Genomic DNA, 21,029 nt, shown 5'->3' with positions numbered 1-21,029 from the left:
AGTAAACCCTGTTGTCTCTACCTATAAAATGAATTCAGAACATGACCATGTCTCACTCCCTCAGCTGCTATGAATATTGCAGTAGCATCTCCCAGCTTCTTCCTGAGACTATACGCCCAACAGTCTGTTCTCAACACAGAAGCCTGATGGTCCTCAGGGAGGGTCCTAGCTGTGGATGATTAGATAGATAGATAGATAGATAGATAGAGGCAGCTGGATGGCTCAGTCAGTTGAGCATCTGACTTGGTTTCAGCTCAAGTCATGATCTCACAGTTCGTGCATTCAAGCCCCTCGCCAGGCTCTGTCAGCAGTGTGGAGCCTGCTTGGGATTCTCTGTTTCTCTCTCTGTGTGTCCCTCCCTTCCTCCCTCCCTCCCTCCCTCTCTCTCTCTCTCTGTCTGTCTCTCTCAAAATAAATATTTTTTTAAAAGATAGATAGATAAAACATATATAGATGTAAAACCATGAGATTGGATAGGATCACCAAAGAAATGAGTGTTAATGAAAGAGAGATCTAAGAACTAGGTTCTGGAGTACTCTAACATTAACAAATTAGGGGGGTGGGGGATATAGGAACTAAAAAGCAGAGACTGCAAAGTAGTAGCCAATGAGGTAGGAAGAAAAGCAGAAGAGTGTAAAATACTGGGAGCCAAGAAAGAAGATTATTGCAAGGATAAAGTGAGCAACTGCATGAAAATTTGTCAATCAGCCAAGTAAGATAAGGATGCAGAGATGATTGTTAGGTTTAGTAACATAGTCATTGTTTATGGCCTTGAGAACAATAGACTCAGGTGAGTAGTGGAGGTAAAGGTGTGACTGGAGTGAATTCAAGAAAGAATGAAAGAGCAATTGGTGATAACAAATATAATCAACTGTCTCAAGAAGTTTCATTCCACAGACGTGCAGAAAATGAGGACAGAACAGAGCAGGGTATTTAGGGTGGGAGACACAGCATGTTGGATATTGATGGAAAAGATCCAGTGGAGGGAAATAAGTTGATGATGCAGGAGAGCAAAGTAACAATATGAGTGAGTCCCTAAGAAGAGGTGTTGGCCTTGACTAAGCACAGACACTGCACTGGTGTAAAGAGAAGGTGGCATTAATGAGGGAAGACTTTGGCTCAGTCAGTTAAGCATCCAACTTTGGCTCAGGTCATGATCTCACAGTTCCTGAGCTGACGCTCCACGTCAAGTAAACTCCAGCCCCACTTTGGGCTCTGTTCTCTGTCTGCCCCTAGCTCACTCATGCTCTCTCTCTCTAAAAAATAAATATACTTTAAAAAATTAAAATAAAAAAAATGTTTAAATGATGGAGGACTTTGTATACCAAAAGAAGCAAGGTTTCCCCACAATTAGGAGAGTGGTGAAAAAGATCTAGAGGGGAGAAAGAGGAGCTGGGAAAGGATCGTGGCAAGTGGGGAGGAGGGACAAAATGGAAAGCCAAAGCCAGAGGTGGAGAAGAATTCTAGAAATTACCATAGCGAGTTATTTTTAGGGACTAAGAAGTCAGTAGCAGCATGTGAGCCAGGGTGGGCAGAAAAATTGGCTGAAGTTGGTGATCATATGTGTGAAATAGTTGCTCTTGGAACATAGTAGGAGAGATGGCAGAGAAAGCTCTATATGCATGGTGCATAAGGAAGAGGAGGGACCTTGAGAAAAAGAAATAGAGCAGGTGTGGTGTCCTAGTGTTCACCCAGGGACTAGGGTGATTTGGAGGTGGGAGGAGAGAACTGGAAGGCAAAAAGACAAAGAGTCTGCCCTGAGTGGATGGGATAGATCTCTGTTTTGGACACTTCCTATCTCTCAGAAGGTGGCATCTCTGCATTCCCACCTTCTGACCTACCATACAGGAGCCAAGAGCTAAAGGAAGTGCAGGAATGCTGTAGTTTCCCTATGTTGCGGTATGGGGGACTGTGGGATGCCCCTGCCTCACTGATTTCTAAAGAAATCCAGGATGGCTCAACATCCCATCAAACCAGGAGGTGGTGTCAGGACTCTCTTCCTCTGATAGGACCCCAGCACTTAGCATAATGTGTCCACTGCTAGCAGGATGCAGAAAATACAGGACAGGAAGAAGTATGAATGTGTCCCTCCTCTGAATGGTGACTCTGTCAGGGATGGGAACCCGGCCCCTGTTGTGGCCCTTGGGGTGAAGAGGCACAAGGCCTAGGCCTGCTGAGCCAACACCCCCCAGGTGTTACCCTAAAGCACTCCAAAGATCACAGGAGGTCTTGTGACAGCCACATCCTCCCTGCCTGGGGGAGTTGGGCAGAGAGCCACACAGCAAGAAGACAAGAGGGGGACCCAACGTGAAAGGAATGACCCAGAAAGGTCACAGCAGCATCATGTGGGAAGCCAAGGTTAATGTGCACACATCCTGACTTAGGTCCTTCCCATGGCCCCATAAGAGCCCCTATGAGTTCACAGTGCTGACCAAAGTCCTACAACAAAGGGTTGAGGGCATAAAGATGATATGTAACCCACACCTTCAGGATTCTCAGTTTTCAGCAAAGTCAAGAGCTAAGCAAAGACAGGGTCAGAGCCTGTGACTCACACAGGATGTTAAGGAATGAAGCCTTGCTCATCCCATCTCATAACCCTAGCACAAACCTCACTCTCTAGCTTAAGAGTAAATCCAGCATAAAAGGCCTCATGGAGGACACAAACTCAAGCATCTACTACTCCAGAAGTGGTGGTAGATGCTAGGAATAAATGAGTGCTTGCTAGGGAACTCTGGAGTTCACCTCTGGCCCTCTGAGGTAACATGTCATGGTGAAAGGTCCTGACCTTCTGGAGCCCTCTCCTTGATCTCTGCAGAGGGCACCTGAGAAGTCTATGGAGAGAATTTCAGGCAAGTGACCACGTGCAGTGGAGGAGAGTGGCTTCTCCACAAAATCACTTCTCCTGTCAAAACACAGAGTCCTAGAAGATAGAGACCATGACTGCTTCATTTTTGTACCTGCTTACCATAGCCCATCCTGGGAGAGCAGTGAACACAGAATGAGAACAGGAATAAACCCCACAGATGCTACTCTCTGCACCATGTAAGAGGGGGCTGGGCTTCTGCTCTTTACCAGCCATCCAAAGCCTAATGCTCCACCTGGGCTCAGGGGCCCATCTGTCACAGAATGAAGAACAAGAATGATTCCTGTGTCCCATGTAGGGAGAAGAAAGAAGGGAAGACAGCCTGGACTTCAGGTGGGGATATGAGCAATGAGCACAATGTAGGCATGTAAGGTGCTAGGGGACACAGAGGACCAGATCCCTGATAGGTCTGGCTGGGCTTGCAGAGGACTGTTCATTCCCATCCATCCCCAGAGACAGTGAGGCCAGGACCCTGAATACTTGGTCTGGATGAGAGCATGAGGAGGGAAAGGGGCCTGGGAAGGGGCCAGAGGGAGATCTCTGTTTCCAGAAGGAGGGGTGGGCCCTGCCAACTGCCCCCCTTTTCTGCCTTGCCCCTCTTCTCCACTGCAACTTCTCTGGATCCATGGCCAGGCAAGGAGCACACTGGGGGCTTTCCAGAATGTATCACTTCCAAGGTCAAGCCTGCTACAGAAGCTGCAGGGGCAGGACCCTGGACAGGCAGCTGGACCCGTGGGAATCCAGATGGCGGGAAGGGAACAGAAGCCATTCCTTGCGGTAAATGGTGCTGGCAGCTGGGGAGTGTCAGGAGAGAGGGGAGGGGTAAAGTGAGAGTCCAGAGCAGAATCTCACACATAGTCAAAGACACAGGACACAGACATCCAGCCACAAAGAAACACAAACACAAGGACACAAATTCAATGATGCCACTCCAAAACTAATTCAGAGTACCCAGAGACAGGTCCAGGAAACACACCTACATAGACTCAAGAACACCCTGAGTCAGACATGTGGGAGCAGACAGACACTGGCACAAGCACACATGCAGACACAGAGACAGGCTTCACACACGTAAACAGACACAGACCATCTTGCAGACCTACCAACACAAATGCAGTCCAAATCCATCCTTCAAAGTTTCTCTCCACCATAAAGCCTCCTATGCCACCTCAAACCAGGTCTGTCTCTCCCTCCTCTAAGCTCTGCTTTACAATTTCTATGCCATTCCTTGTCCTTTACTAAAGATAGTCTTGGATTCACATGCATACCTCTGGTCTCAACAACTTGGCTCTGTGCTTTCAAAGAAATGGCAAGGTCAGCAAGTGAGTCCACTGCCCTCCTCGGCAGCCCCATTGCTCACCTACACACCCATCCCTATCCCTAGCAGTGTTTCCAGTTTACTGCAGGTCCTGACCCCCAGCCTTTAAGCAGACATAGACTCTAAGGGAAGAATAAAGCAGACAGACACATCCTTTCAAAGTAATGCTGGTGGGTATTACCTCCCAAAATCTTTACCTTGCCTTATGCTTACCACTGTCTACCTCCAATCTGTAACCACTATATCAGTGCTAGTCTAAGCATAGTTACCTAACACTAACCTTAACCATAGAAAGCTACACACTGAGTAATGTCTGCACCTATACTAGGCCCACAAATATCACATACTTATGACAGTATAGATCATCTGCACTCCAAGAACTCAGTAGCTCCTTCAGTAACACCTGCAGAGTCATCAGGGTAGGATGTCCCTGAAAGGCTCAGTGTTCAGCTGGAACCCAGGAGCACCAAGGTGCTCAGGCCCTTTGACCCTTCTTAGGCAGAAAAGCCTACAGGGACCCAACTCATTCCAAGCCTTGTTCTGAGATTAGCCTAGCCTCTCAGCTTAAATTCCCACCATACCCCTCCCTGGCTCCTGCCTGCCAAGCTGGGAGTATCTGTTGCCCTGGAACACCATACCAGGAGGGAGCAAATGTGCCTGAGACGTGGGTCTGAAGGGATGTGGGGATTTCCAGGCTCTTGCAACACCCATACCTAGGACCTCTACCCCAGAGTCTGGCCCAGGTGCCTGTCCTAAATAGGTAGTGGGCCTGCTGACACTGGGGAGAGTAGGGGTGAATTAGCACACCACTTCTCCCCCTATTAAGGATCTTACTCTGGTAAAAAGGTGTATTCACAATGAATGTATTCACAATTCATCAGCAGAGGTAAAGCTGAAGTCAGCCATGTGTACCTTCCTCATCCCCTAACCCCTCATCTCTCACCCCCAGGAACCAAGACCTTTAGGCATAGGACTCCCCTGCACCCTGGACACCCTAGAGATTGTCAAACACTACTTAGGCTCTGTCAGAAGCTCACCAAGCCAAAATCTTCACTCAACAGACTGCAACTTTTAGGTGGACACACATCTCAGATGTATAGCCATCCGAATCTCTGCGTCCCTTTCCCCAATGTCTACATTCAGCCTGTCCTAAGAACCAAAAGAAGGACTTGGTTCTTCTTGGCCCTTCAGGGCTACAAGTTCCAAACCCCCACACCAAGCTTAGGGTTCCAATAAATTATAGGTGGGATGAGCCCAGGCCAGCAGTTGAATGCAGAGGAATGGCTATGTGGCAGACTTGAGTTCCCAGAGAAGGATAGCAACTCCCTTCACTGTCTCTACCCCTCTCCTGTGGACTATGTCTATACCTGGGTTCCACTACCTTCCAGATTCCCTCACTGCCTCCCTTCCATGCCCCTACCTCCACCTCATAGGCTCAGTTATCTGCAGCCCAGTGTGTGGCAGTCATTTTCCTGCTCTGAGAGTAGTTCTTTCCAGTCCTGGCTTTCTGTCCAGCCAAGTATCTACCTCCAGCAAAGCTTCAACTCCTTACCTTCCTTCTCTCAGGGCCCTTAACTTAGGTTCTAAGTCCCAGGAATAAGCATGGAGGCCCCAATACCTGCAAGATGAAATATCTCCCTATAGCTGGTCTAACACTACAAACTCAAGTTCAAAGGTGAGGACTTATAGTAGATACTAGGAAAATCCTCCTGAGTTGAGGAAAGGCAGTCAAGGATGGAACCTAGGGGACTGTGAACACCATCTGACACACAAGAGCTCCCCCCTCCCCACCATAATGGCATAAACAAGGGGAAGGGGACAGGAAGTCTTAGGAAAGACAGGGAACCTGGGGTTTTAGTAGAGGAAGTAGCACAGTCCTCAACTCTTCCCAGCCATGCTCTACCTTTTTCTACAAGCTGTGCCAGGCCAGAAAGTCCCCTCCTTCAGGAAGGTTGGGGGTATATCACCCTAGCTTCCTCGTCCCCCAGACCATCTTTGTTACCAACCACAGGCTCTGTGCCCATCTGGGCACATGTTTGGAATGTACCTGGAGAACTTAAAAAGAAAAAAAAAATACAGATCCTTTTACTCTAATCTGAGATTCTATTTAAGATGGTCTGTGGTGGTAACTCTAATTCTGTATTTTTAATGAGCTCCCCATATAATTCCGAAGTGCAGCCAAGTTTGGAAACAGTGGAAACAATCTAATATGATATGACTATGGAATCATCTACATACATACATACTCCCAGCACTCGTGCTATCTTACCTCTCTGGGAACTCTTCAGAAACAGGCTGCTCACTACTTACTTAATCACTTCCACAGAAGGTAGGGGGGTAGGAGGGGAAGGAGAGATTGAAGATATGGGAATTAAAAGCTTTCCAGTGCCAGAATTTACCATCAGACAGGTAAAAGACCCAAGAAATCTTATCTCTTTGTTTTTGCCCAGTCTTGTCCCAAGAATGCCAGCCTCTTGCCAGCCGAGGTACTCCCTGCCCTGCCTAAAGTAAAACTCTTTGTAAAACCTCAGACGCAAGAGCTCAATTATCTCTCCTTTAATTCACTCAGATTCCAGCCCCTCTCCTCAGCGGGCCTTGAGATAAAACACCATGTCCGTATCCCCATCCAACAATATCCCCAACTCCAATCCCCAGCCCTTCTGTATCCTATAACAACACCCTTATCATAGGCATAATCTTTCTGTCACTATCTTGTACTTTGCCAACCCTGTCCTGACTTTATTCCTCCCATTTCTTACCCTCTCCACATCTCCCTATGGTCTCTCTATCCCCATACAAGTTGTTCTTCAGAAATGTGGGATAAGCCTGGGTATGAGGGAGCCTGGTGCTGGGTTTAGCACTCTGAGAACTAGATGGCTTTTCGAGTCCTAACCTGATGATTACAACTCTGAAGTCCCAATCTGGATTTAAATATAGGTTCTAAGTCATGACCCAATAATACACACACCATACACCAGCATAAATTCCAAACAGAGAAAAGATTTAAAACATTAAAAACTAAACTACAGGAATGACAGCATGCAAAATGGCAGAGTAGGAAACTCAAGGGGTTGGTCCCTCCACTAAAGCAACCACTAAGCTGGAAAGAGCAATTGAAAGTACCTATTTCAGAACTCTGGAAATTTATCAGACGCTTATAACAATCAGGGGAGTGCTTGATTAAGGGAGAGGATGCTTGATCTTTCATAAGAGACCATCATGCATCAACTAGCTACTAGCTAACACTGTGGAGACAGTGGCACACATTCCTGGAGTTTCTGGCTGGTGGCAGAGAATCTCATCCTCCAAAAATTGGGGATTGTGCATTTTGGTCAGTCTGGTGGTTCCCTGAGGGACAGGTGAGACGCTTGCTTTGGTTGCAGCCCTCTTGGGCTGCAGCAGCTTCCACAGGGGCATAAATCAAAATGTTAAAAGGGACAGAACCCTTTTAGTGGGAAGTGGGTAGAGAAACTTTTGTCAGGTCACTGGCTAACTGCATAGATAACAGAACAGAAACTTCAGGGACCACACACAACGAAGAATGCATACCTGGCAAAAATTGTTTGGAAAAGTCAAAACAACTGTTCAAAGAGCTGAAGGAGACCATGGGCAAAGAACTAAGGGAAATCTCAAAAAACAATGTCTGAGCAAAATGAGACTATCAATAAAGAGGTACAAATTATTTAAAATGAGCCAAACAAAAATTCTAGAGCCAAAAATACAATAACTTAAATGAAAAAAAAAATAACTGGGGGAATTCAACAACAAACTTGAGAAGGTGGAAGGAAGGATCAGCATACTTAAATATAATGCAATTGAAATTACTCAGTCTAACTTGAATATAAGACCTGAAACCATAAAACTCCTGGAAGCAAACATAGTAAGTTCTTTGACGTCAGCCTTAGCAATTTTTTTTGGATCAATCTCCTTAGACAAGGACAACAATAGCTAAAATAAACAAATGGGATTACATCAAACTACATGTACAGTGTAGGAAACCATTAACAAAATGAAAGACCTACTGAATCACAGAAGGTATTTGCAAATCACATATCCAATAAGAGGCTAAAATCCGAAATATATAAAGAATTCATACAACTTAATATAAAAACAATTTTTTAATAAGTAAAGGAGGGGAACCTGGGTGGCTCAGTCAGTTAAGCATCTGACTTGATTTCCACTCAGGCCATGATCTCACAGTTCATGAGATCAAACCCCATGTCCATCTCCGTGCTGAGAGCACAGAGCCTGCTTGGGATTCTCTCTCCCCCTCTCCCCCTCTCTCTCCTCTCTCTCTCTTTCTCTCTCTCTCTCTCTCTCTCTCTCTGCCCCTCTCCCACTTTCTCTCTCTCTCTCTCAAAATAAATAAATAAAAATTTTAAAAAACAAGAAAAAAATAAGTAGAGGATTTGAGTAGACATTTTTCCAAAGAAGACACACAAATGGCCAACAGGCACATGAAAAGATGCTTAACATCACTAATCCATCTGGGAACTGCAAATCAAAACAACAATGAGATATCAACTCACACCTGTCAGATTGGCTATTATGAAAAAGAAAAAAAATAACCAGTGCTGGTAAGGATATGGAGAAAAGGGAACCATAGTACACTGTTGGTGGAGTGAATTTGTGCAGCAATGGAAGCAGTTAGAGGTTTTTACTGGAAAATAAAATCAGAAATGAAAAAGGAGGCATTACAACTGATACCACACAAATACAAAGGATCATAAGAGACCACTATGAACAATTATATATATAACCAATATTCATAATATATATAACCAACAAATTGGATATCCTAGAAAATATGGACAAATTCCTAGAAACATACAACCTACCAAGATTGAATCATGAAGAAATAGAAAATATGAATAGACCCATAACTAGTTAGGACACTAAATCAAGAATAAAAAATCTCCCAATGGAGAAAAGCCCAGGACCAGATGGACCTGGTAAATTCTACCAGGTGAATCCTTCACTGGTAAATTCTACCAAACATTTAAAGAAGAATTAATACCAATCAAACTCTTCCAAAAAATTGAAGATGAAGGAACACTCCCAAACTCATTTTATGAGGCCAGCCTTACCCTGATACTAAAACCAGACAAGGACACTTCAAGAAAAGAAAACTACAGGCCAAGATCCCTGATTAACATACATGCAAAAATCCTCAACAAATACTTACAAACCATATTTGGCAGCACATTAAGAGTCATACACCATGATCAAGTGGGATTTATCCCTGAGATGCAAGGGTGGTTCATATATTCAAATCAACAAATGTGAAACACATTAACATAATGAAAGATAAAAATTATAGGATCATCTCAACAGATGCAATAAAAAGCATTTGACAAAATTCAACATTCTTTTATGATAAAAACTCTCAATACATTAGGTATAGAAGGAATGTACCTCAACATAAGTAAAGTCATATATGACAATATTTCAGCTATATATTTCATATATGACAATATTTCAAGAGTGAAAGGTCGAAAGCTTTTTCTGTATGATCAGGAACAAAACTGGGGCACCTGGCTGGTTCGATCAGTAGAGCTTGTGACTCTTGATCTAGGGGGTCTGAGTTCAAGCCCCACGTTGGGCATAGACTTTATTTTTAAAAAATGTTTGGGATGCCTGCTGGCACAGATGGTAGAGCATGTGATTCTTGATCTCAGGGTTGTGAGTTCAAGCCCCACGCTGGGGGATACTAGGAACAACAAGGGTGCTTACTATCAACACTTCTATTCAACTCAGTACTCGAAGTCCTAGCCAGAGCAATTAGGCAAGAAAAAGAAATGAAAAGTATCCAGATCGTTTGCTTGTACATTGCTTGTAAAATTGTCATTTGCTTGCAGATGTCATGATCTTATATATAGAAAATCCCAAGGACTCCACCAAAACACACACACACACACACACACACCCAAAAAACTAATAAACAAATTCAGTAAAGTTTCAGGATACAAAATCAACACACAAAAATTAGCGATACTTCTATATACTAACAACAAACTATCTAGAAGAGAAATTTTTTTTAAATTCCATTTATAATATCATCAAAAGCAATAAAATACTTAGGGCTTATTTAACCAAGGAAGTGAAAGAACCATACACTGAAAAATATAAGACACTGATGAAAGAAACTGAGGAGGACACAAATAAATGGAAAGATATCCTATGTAATATTAATATTGTTAAAATGTCCATACTACCCAAAGTGAGCTAAAGATTCAATGCAGGATGAGCACTGGGTATTGTATGTAAGTCAATTTGACAATAAATTATATTTAAATTTTTAAAAAGATTCAATGAAATCTCTGTCAAAATTCCAATGGCATTTTTTACAGAAATAGAAAAAAAAGGCAACCTAAAATTCATATAGTACCACAAAAGACTCGGAGTGCCTGGGTGGCTCAGTCGGTTGAGCGGCTGACTTCGGCTCAGGTCATGATCTCGCGGTCAGTGAGTTTGAGCCCCGTGTCGGGCTCTGTGCTGATAGCTCAGAGCCTGGAGCCTGTTTCAGATTCTGTGTCTCCCTCTCTCTGACCCTCCCCCGTTCATGCTCTGTCTCTCTCTGTCTCAAAAATAAATAAACGTTAAAAAAATTAAAAAAAAAAAAGAACCACAAAAGACTCCAAACAACCAGAATCATGAAGAAGAAAAACAAAGCTGGAAGCATCATACTTCATAATTTCAAACTATATTAAAATGCTATAGTTATTAAAACATGGTACTAGCATGAAAACAGATACATAGACCAATGGAAGAGAATAAAGAGCACAGAAATAAACCCATGCGTATGTGGTCAACTAATCTTTGACAATGGCACCAAGAACAACAATGTTGGTAAAACTGGATGGCCACATCTACAGGAATGAAACTGGACCCATATCTTACACCACACACAAAAATTAGCTCAAAATGGATAAAGACTTAAATGTAAGACCTGTAACTGTAAAACTCCTAGAAAAGGAAAAACTACTTGATATTGGTCTTGGCAATTACTTTAGGGGGGTATAACACCAAAAGCAAAATAAACAAGTGGGACTACATCAAACTAAAAAGCTTCTGCACAGAAAAGGAAGCCATCAGCAAAATGAAAATGTAACTTAGGGAATGGGAGAAAATATTTACAAACTATCTGATAAGGGGTAATACCTAAAATATATAAGCAACTCATAAGCTCAATAGCAAAATAAACAAAATATGATTTAAAAATGGACAAAGGACCTGAGTAGACAGTTTTCCAAAGAATATACAAATGCCTAACAGGTATATAAAAATATGCTCAACATCACTAATCATCAGGAAAATGCAAACCAAAAACCACAAGGATATATCACCTCATACCTGTTAGAATGGTTATTATCAAAAAGACAAGAGATAACAAATGTTGGAGAGGATGTGGAGAAAAGGGACCCCTCTACATTGTTGATAAGAATGTAAATTGGTACATACATTATGAAAAACAATATGGATTTCCTCAAATAATTAAAAATAGAACTACATATGGTCTAGCAACCCCACTTCTGGGTATATATCCAAAGGAAATGAAACCACTACCTCAAAGTGATATTTGTCCTCCCTTATTCATTGTTATCATTATTCACAATGGCCAAGACATGGAAACAACCTAAGTGTCTACTGATGGATGAATGGATAAAGAAGATCTAATACATACATACATGCAATGGAATATTATTCAGCCATAAAAAAGAAGGAAACTGCCATCATGACAACATGGATGAACCTGGAAAGCCTTTTTTATTAAGTGAAATAAGCCAGACAGAGAAACACAAATAGTATATGGTATCATTTATATGTGGAATCAAAAAAAAAAAATTCAAACACATAGAAACAGAGTGGTGGCTTCCAGGAGTTGGGGGCAGGGGGAGCATGGGGAGATGTTGGTCAAAGGTACAAACTTTCAGTTATAAGATGAATAAGTTCTAAGGAGTGAATGTACAGCATGGTGACTGTAGTTAATAATACTATATTGTATACTTGAAATTGGTAAGAAAGTAGATCTTAAGCATTCTCACCACAAAAAAAAGGAAAAAGGTAACTATGTGAAGTGACAGAGGTATTAATTAACTTGATTATGGTAATTATTTCATAATGTATACCTGTATGAAGTCATCATGTTGTACACTTTAAATACATACAATTTTGTCAATTATACCTCAATAAAGTTGAGGGGAAAAACAAGGAGAAATCTTCATGGCCTTAGATTTGGCATAGGTTTCTTAAATATGACACTAAAAGCACAGGTAACAGAAAAATAAATAGATAAGTAGGACTTCATCAAAATTTTTAAATTCTATGTATCAAAGGACACTATCAAGATAGTGAAAATCCACAGAATAGGAGGATATATTTGCAAATCATATATCTGATAAGGGTCTATTATCCAGAATGCATAAAGAACTTTCAAAATCCAGAGGCGTCTGGCTAGCTCAGTCCAAAGAGCATGCGTGTGACTCGTGATCTCGGGATCATGAGTCCAAGCCCCACACTCAGTGTAGAGATTACTTAAATAAATAATACTTAAAAGAAATATCTTTGGGGTGGCTCAGTCAGTTAAGCGTCCGACTCTCAATCTCAGCTCAGGTCTTGATCTCAGGGTTGTGAGTTCAAGTCCCACATTGGGCTCCACACTATGCATCAAGCCTACTTTAAAAAAAAAAAAAAAAGAACTCTTACAATCCAAAAATCAAATGCACATTTTAGGAAGCAACAGTCCTCAGCCTGTGGAAGAATGGGGAGAATATGGAACCTAAAATGCAGTGAAGAGGCAATCATAGTGTTCCAGGAGAGACACAGTGAAGCCTGGACCAAAACAGTGGCCAAAGGTAGAAAAAGGGCTGGACAGATTCAATTGATATTGAGGAGACAGACTCAGGAGGCTTGGGATCCGATGGGCTGTGTGAAGTTTTCGTTTCCGCATACTAGTGAGGCAGCCTTTCAGGAAGGAAAAGGAGGGAGATCCCTATTCTTGCATGGACAGAGTGGCTGGGGATGGAGGAAGTGAAAGTGTCTGCCTGCATAAATAGGCAGCAGACCAGTCCTAGCTGACACACGGACCCCCAACTTGCAGCTGTCCACCTCGCCTACCGCTCTGGCCTCACACTCACCTTCTACCACAGCCATGGCTCAGTCATTGGCTCTGAGCCTCCTTGTCCTGGTCCTGGCCTTCTGCATCCCCTGGACCCAAGGTATCAAAGAGGGAGTTGCCTAGGATGGGGAGAAGGGGAGGCGCGGGTGGGAGCCTACCAGGAGCCCCGGCTCCCTGTAAACCCCACCCTGCAGGCAGTGATGGAGGGGCGCAGGATTGTTGCCTCAAGTACAGCCTAAGGAAGATTCCCGCCCAGGTTGTCCGCAGCTACCGGAAGCAGGAGCCAAGCAGGGGCTGCCCCATCTCAGCTATCCTGTGAGTGGGTGCAAGAAGGTGGGTGCAGCTGAGTGGGGAGGGCATGGCGGGCAAAACTAGGACAGGCTTGCTAATGCCCAACCCCCAGGTTCTCACCTCGGAAGCGCTCTCAGCCAGAGCTATGCGCAGACCCTAAAGAGACCTGGGTGCAGCAGCTGATGCAACGTCTGGACAAGCCACCAGCCCCACGGAAACAAGCCCAGGGCTGTAAGAGGGACAAAGGAGCCCCCAAGTCTGGCAAGAAGGGAAAGGGCTCCAAAGGCTGTAAGAGGTGAGGAAGCTAGAGGGACAGTGGGAGGGAAGTGAAGGGGAGCCCTGATCAGCCCCTCAAACCCCTCTTCTGCCCTCCCAGGACTGAACAGCCACAGACCCCAAAAGGGTCATAGCCCAGTGACCAGCCTGGAGCCCAGGAGGCCCCCACCAGCCTCACTGGGGCTTGGAGCCCCAATCCAAGGAGCAAGAAGTGGGCTAGGAGAGGGGGTAGACTCAGGGGCCGCAGAGCAGCCACCTCATGCTGGCCTTGCCTCACCCCTTCTCCTGCTTCAACCATCCCATCTGTATACCCAGCCCTACCCTGCATGGCTACGTTGCCCACACCAGGCCAGACCCAGAAAGGCAGAGGAGGGAGAGTCTCCCAGGAAGTGTGAGAGGAGGCAGCAGGACTGTCCCCTCTGAGAAAAGGTCACCCAGGATACTGGACCTGACCCTACTCCCACTGCACCCTACTGCTTTCTTGTAAATACAATTTATATCTAACAATAAAAACCTGTTCCAGCCTCCCACCCAAGTATCTGTTCCTGTGTGTTTGCGTCAATGGGGAAGCCAGTGTCACTACAGGGTGGGGTCACACACTCTGGTCCCAGCCAAGAACGTGACCTGGAAAATTCTATTTTCTCACCTATCCCAAGAGTTTCCTTGCCTCCCAGTTACCCTGGCAGTAGAGGGATCTGGGCTGCTCCCGGTCTCTGAGAAATCCCTGTCAGTGAGAGATGGTGGACCAAGAGCACACATCGCCAAAAGCTCTGCAGGCCTCTGAGACCCTGAAGAGGGCTCTTCCCTGGTTATGTCCAGCATGCTATCACTTCAGGAGTGACCTCCAGATCTTTTCCTAGCTCTGCCTGGGACTGCCACCACTTTCCCTGGGGTCCTCTGAATACGAAGGTCCAAGGACTTCTTTGGGAGGGTCCCCAGAAGGGAGAATGGAACCTGGGCCTGCCTGTAACACAGGCAAACACAAGTTCTACTAAAACCTACCCTATGCACAGTTCCGGCCCTGGGACCCCTTCAGAGCCCCCATCCCTTCCCAAATACCCACACACTCCTGCCCTCATCAGTGAAGCTGGGTCTCTCTTTGTTTAATGGAGCTGTGTGCTTCTCTATTCCTATCTGGGCTTCTTGACTCCCTAAGCTCCCTCCCAGGTGGGAAAGCCTTCTCTCCTTCCCTTTCTTCCCTAGGGTACTTTAGCCCCTTTAACCTCTGAGACCAAGGACTAAGTCTCCTGTGGCAGGTATTTAGAACCCCAGAATTCAAATGCAAATCGGTGTCCTCTCTAAGAAGACTCTGGCCTGGCTCTTCTCTACCTCTTCCTCCCCAGAGCAGAGATCCCCTCATTGCCTCTTTTATCCCCATAGGGGATAAAAGGGATATAGGGAGAGGGAAAACCATTGGGGAGCCAGGCCATGTGGGAAAGAAGGGAATAGATCCTGGGTGAGGGGCGAGAAGCTAGAGGTGACTGCCCCACCACATTTTCCTTCCGTGGGAGCCTGAGCACACCACATCATTTACTACTTATCATAAAGTCATTAAAGTAAGTGCTGTCTGGTCCTCCTGCAACGGGCGAAGATGGGGGCTCTTCCTACCTATCCTCGTGCAGCAGGTGTGATCTTAGTCTGAAAATTCAGATATGCAAGAATTACTGCATTGTGTGTGTGTGTGTGTGTGTGTGTGTGTGTGTGTGTGTGTTTTAATTATTTTTGAGAGAACATGACCAGGGGAGGGGCAGAGAGAGATGGAGACAGAGGATCCGAAGCAGGCTCTGCGTAGTCAGAACTGCAGTGTGGGGCTCAAACCCACAAATCATGAGATCATGACCTGAGCTGAAGTCGGACACTCAACCAACTGAGCCACCCAGGTGCCACAAGAATTATTGCATTTTAAAATGTTCTTTCAATGAACTTAATCCTACTCCAAGCCCCTGCACTGGAGTGCTAATGAGGAATTCAACATCAGGAAGTCTGGAGATCCCACTTGCCAAGGGCTGTGCAAAGGTCATAGAAACATCAAGGCACAGAAGAGGCATCCTATCTGCTCCCCACACCATCCCATCACTGGACATCAGTCTTACCAGTAAATGCTAAGGCCCCTGTGGTACTAGCAGGTATGACTCTTCAGGTGCTGGCTTCTCAAACTCTTAGCTCTGTGCCACATTAGAGACACGGGAACTCAGCTATAAAAGACTCTGGGCTTGAACCTGGCTTCCCATGACACCCCCACAGAGCCATTCACTCAGATGCTGACACTTGCTTCAACACAGCCAGGGATTACAGCCCATTGCTGGACATACATACCAATTCCCTCCCAGTCAGAAAGACCTTTCTTCAAAATCCTTCCTCTCCCCAGTCCCTCCGGGGCATAACCTCTTCCCAGGTGTGCTTCCGACTTTTACAAAAGCAGAAGGGCCTTTGACATCAGGATGCCTCTATTCTTAGCCATGCCAAAACTCGAGGTTGCTTCAGAGTAAAAGGAAACACATAAGCAGAACTTCGTATTTCGCTAAATTATCCTGCTAATTATCTATGCCTCATCTGTGCCTCAAACCCTGCCCTAAGCAGGCATGCAATATATTCCTTATTCCATCAGAAAACGAGTGGCCACTGTCCTTATCTGCCTTCATCTTTGACAATGTTATCTTGTTCTTTCTTTTTTCTTAAGATGCATAATTCATTTTTTTTAAACAATCTTACATTCTTTTTTTTTAAATTTTTTTTCTTAATGTTTTTATTTATTTTTGAGACAGAGAGAGACAGAGCATGTGCAGGGAAGGGGCAGAGAGAGAGGGAGACACAGAATCGGAAGCAGGCTCCAGGCTCTGAGCCATCAGCACAGAGCCCGATGCGGGGCTCGAACTCACAGACTGCAAGATCATGACCTGAGCCGAAGTCAGATGCTCAACCAACTGAGCCACCCAGGCGCCCCTTAAGATGCATAATTTAAAAAAAAAATAAGTAATAGTCATGGCTTTTCAAAATATCAAAAAACTTTTGAAAACCATTTCCTACAAATTTTTTAAATGTTTTTATTCATTTTTGAGAGAGAGAAAGAGAATGAGCAGAGGCGGGGCAGAGAGGTGGGGGTGGACAGAGGATTCAAAGCGGGCTCTGAGCTGATAGCAGTGGGCCCAATGCAGGGCTCAAACTCTTGAACCACAAGATCATGACCTGAGCTGAAGTCAGAAGCTCAATGGACTGAGCCACCCAGGTGCCCCACTTCCTGTAAATTTTAACTCTTAAGCTACTTCTTCTAGGAGTTAGTGCCATACATCTAAATACTTTGTTCACACTTCTGTTTCTCGGTTTATCTATTTAAACGTTGCCAATTGGCTTCCTATTATAAAAAATGGGGAATTAACTCTTACCAACCCTCCTCTTCTGTCACCCTGTCCTCTAAATATAGTCATACCACTATATTTAGGTCATGATCAGAGTTTACATTATTATCACCATGTAATTGTTCACTGCATAGCACAGTAGTGTACTTGGCTTACTTTTCCTTTGCCACTTGCCTTTTGGGTTTTTTTCTAAGTTCTAATTTCTCTTCCATTTTTAAAACACCTCTATCTTGTCACTATCATAAACTCAATACTTTTCAATGTTTCATCATATGAGATGAATGAAAGACCCAATGTTTAAAATATATGTAATAGAGGAAACTATAGATACGTGTGTTTATAACCTTGAGATAGAAAGAGCTTAAGATGTAAAACCAAAACCAAACCAAGACAAAAAGATTAAAACCATAAAACACAAACCATAAAGGAAAAGATCAACACCATTAAATTCAAAGACTAGTAGGAGTTCAGGGTAAAGATGGCAAATTAAACACATGCATTTATTTGTACTTCTTCCTGAGCCCCAACTAAAACTACAGTAAATGTTTTTGGTGTATGTATGTGTGTAAAGGACAGAAATGGGAGAGGAGATGAAGGTAAATTTCCAAAAGACTGCTGCTTAGACAAGGAAATATTTCCATAAAAACAAGTACAAAGCATACAATAAAATTATAAATTTGAAGGACTTCCAATGCCTTGCTCATGCATATGTAAAAATAAATATTTTACTGAATAGTAGTATACCTGTGTTCACTAGGGAGACAATGGCTTCTACTAGGAATGTAAAAGAAGAAAAAAAATTCTAAAGAGCATACATCCCCCAAATTTACAAAATCATCATCCCCTCAATCATGAAAAGCCACTGTAATCCCTGGAATCCAGTTTTCCTTTAACACTAAAGCACTAAAACATTTCATTGCTTTAAAACTGGGTCTATTGAGGGGCACCTGGGAGGCTCAGTCAGTTAAGTGTCCAACTTCAGCTCAGGTCATGATCTCCCAGTTCATGAGTTCAAGCCCTACATCGGGCTCTGTGCTGACAGCTCAGAGCCTGGAGCCTGCTTTGGATTGTGTGTCTCCCTCTTTCTCTGCCCCTGCCCTGCTCACACTCTGTCTCTGTCTCTCAAAAAGTGAATAAACGTTAAAAATATATATATATTTTTAAATGGGTCTATTGCTTTAAAACTTTCTGCTAACAATAAGTCACCCTCAGGACCATTCAGAAAATTACTAATACCATGTTTTTAAATGATCTTGTCACTATCTCTCCCATGAAACAACACACACACTTATGAAATGATGGGCCAGCTCCTTCTTGTCAGAGTTGCCTGGGAATTAGAAGCCTCCCATTTCCCCTGGCCCTCCTTTGTGAATCCTTTAAGGACCACTTTGATACAAATGTAAGGGGTTTTGGGGTGCCTGGGTGGCTCAGTCGGTTGAGCGGCTGACTTCGGCTCAGGTCATGATCTCGCGGTCAGTGAGTTCGAGCCCCACGTCAGGCTCTGTGCTGACTGCTCAGAGCCTGGAGCCTGTTTCAGATTCTGTGTCTCCCTCTCTCTGACCCTCCCCCGTTCATGCTCTGTCTCTCTCTGTCTCAAAAATAAATAAACGTTAAAAAAAAAATTCAAATGTAAGGGGTTTGTATCCCATATCCTTAACCCTGTCCAGAGCTAGTGAGACCTCCTAAAAACATCTTAAGCTCAGTAATATGAACCTGAAACGAATTCCAAACTAAGCAATCAGATTTCTCAACCACACCTCCCACAATACTTGGGCCATACTCTGGCTAGCCACTATTTCATTCTTTCCTCATCAACCCAAGCCTTTAGAGGGTCATGATCACCAATGACAGAGCCTTTCTTTTGATATATTCCTTTCAAAAATTAAAAATGGAACAATATAGAGGTACCAGCACAGCACCACTAACACACTTGGCATCTGTACCTTGCATTAGGGCACAGGAATGTCAGAGGGACTGGGCCCACACTTACTATTTATGAAACTCAAAATTAATTTGTTTCCTGGCTTTAAGCATTTACCTGTGAAAACGCCTTCAGCTCACTGGCCTCTTTTGTGAAGTTCTTTCTCTTTCCCACATCCAGGTGCTATTTTTCCTTGTATTTTGGGTCAAAATGATGCTGTGTTGTTTTATGAAATTCATCAATGCTTCTATCCTTTGGCATCAGTCTTGACCAATGAGTTACCATTTTCATAAATGCTTAAGTTGCCAAGCGTCTTTTTCTAACACCTATATTTTTAATTCTTCTATTGGTGTTTACAGTTCCACCTGCAGAGAATGTATTAGCTATGAAAAGAAGCTGAAGACTTTGTTTTCTTCAGGACATCCCTTTCTCGGTGGTGACAAACCAAAACACCCCAGGGAAACTCTGATGCCATGTTCTTGAAGATTTTCGCCTTAGAGCTATGGAACTGTTGTCATAATAAATTTCAATCTAATATTAAGAGAACGAAATTCCACTATTGACCACCTGGGCAGCCAGAGCCAATTTCGGTTCAGAATCCACGCCGTCACTGCCACCACCACTCCCACCCTGTGAAACTCCACTTGACTGTGATAGCTGCGTTGCCCCGTTCCGCCACCAGGAGGCAGCATCGTCACCGCGGTCCTCGGTCGGCTACATGCAAACAGCAGGTTTGTGGGTTGAATTTTGTTTTCATTTCCTTTATCTTTCTGGGACCACAAAGATTTTTTTTTTTTATTACTTGTCCTCAAATGTGTCTCATGATAGGCCAGAGGTCTGGCGTTTTCCTGTGTCCAATGACGAATAGTATACATTCCTTTTCCGCTCATATCCATGTTAAAGGCCTTCATCCTCTGGCGCCGAGCCTCACGCCGGCACAGTTAGGCTCTCAATAAACCTTCACTGAACAAAGAAACCCTTTTTTAGGGTTAGCACCGTAATTATGCGGTGTAAGGAATCAATCGGGTGCAGGTTATTCTGTGAAGGAAGTGCCAGAGGTGATGTGAACTTCCTTTAGCCTTTAAGGCAAACATTATTTCGACTTCTACGTTAGTGCCTTGGACTCAGGGTATGTTGGAGTGGGAGTGAGGGAGATAAATATTTGTAGACAAACACAGGCCTTCGCCCGCCCACGCGTCTCTGCCAGCGAGCTGTGTACGGACGAGTTCGGGGGCCTGAGTGGCGGGGATTTGGGGGGAGGGCCGTTGTTCTAAACCTGGGGTAATGGCTACCCGGGGGGGCCTCTGAGACCCACGCTGGCCCCAGGCCCCCGGGGGTGTGGTCCCACTTACAGTCCAAGTCTCCCCTCCGCGTATCCGGCCCGTTGTCCGGGACCTCCGGCTTCGGGGGCCCACGGGTGCCTGGAGCAAGGAGAGCACCAGAAGTCGGCCCGGGCCCAGGAACTTTGGGCCCAACGCCCTTCCCGGACTCTCTGAGGAGCCCCCTGGGTCAGGGCCTCCCCACCCCCCCGCCCCTGCTATAATACCCCTAGCCAACTACAGCTTCCCTACACCTCTCCTTCAGAGCCCCGCCCACTCGAGAGCCTCCCTTCCCAGGCTGGGGCGCCCTCTGCAGGCCTGGGAGAGGAGACACACAGCCACATACAACACTAACTGCGCGAGGTAGGTATGGGGAGGCCCACACACAGGATGGGCACCTCAGGTACACACATACATACACACACACACACACGACAAGCACATCAGTCAAGCACAGCTCCAGGGACACAGCTTGGGATACACACACTCATTCATTCAACAAACACTAAGCATCTAGTCGAGGTCCTCTCCCCACAATCATTAACTCCCCTACCATGGACTTGGTTG

The 21,029-nt window shown here is 44.6% G+C and overlaps 1 protein-coding gene and 1 long non-coding RNA gene across 2 annotated transcripts in view; one reads left to right on the top strand and one right to left on the bottom strand.

Annotated features, from left to right (window-relative positions):
• LOC128778607 (uncharacterized) overlaps positions 1 to 20,651 on the bottom strand; it is a 29,718-nt gene extending 9,067 nt beyond the window's left edge. Inside the window, exon 1 of the long non-coding RNA XR_008424241.1 lies at positions 19,261 to 20,651. This is a non-coding gene — a long non-coding RNA (uncharacterized LOC128778607). The remainder of the gene's footprint in view (positions 1 to 19,260) is intronic.
• CCL21 (C-C motif chemokine ligand 21) lies at positions 13,246 to 14,396 on the top strand. Its single transcript, XM_019424074.2, has 4 exons — positions 13,246 to 13,399; positions 13,494 to 13,614; positions 13,703 to 13,885; positions 13,967 to 14,396. Exons 1-4 carry the CDS (start codon positions 13,333 to 13,335, stop codon positions 13,998 to 14,000), a joined length of 405 nt encoding a protein of 134 aa, XP_019279619.1. The 5' UTR covers positions 13,246 to 13,332; the 3' UTR covers positions 14,001 to 14,396.
• Positions 20,652 to 21,029: the final 378 nt, after the last annotated feature.

This window comes from Panthera pardus, unplaced genomic scaffold (genome assembly GCF_024362965.1).
Source record: "Panthera pardus isolate Hobbes unplaced genomic scaffold, ASM2436296v1 HiC_scaffold_20, whole genome shotgun sequence".
Taxonomy (NCBI): domain Eukaryota; kingdom Metazoa; phylum Chordata; class Mammalia; order Carnivora; family Felidae; genus Panthera; species Panthera pardus.
This window is presented reverse-complemented; position numbering and strand designations above follow the sequence as displayed.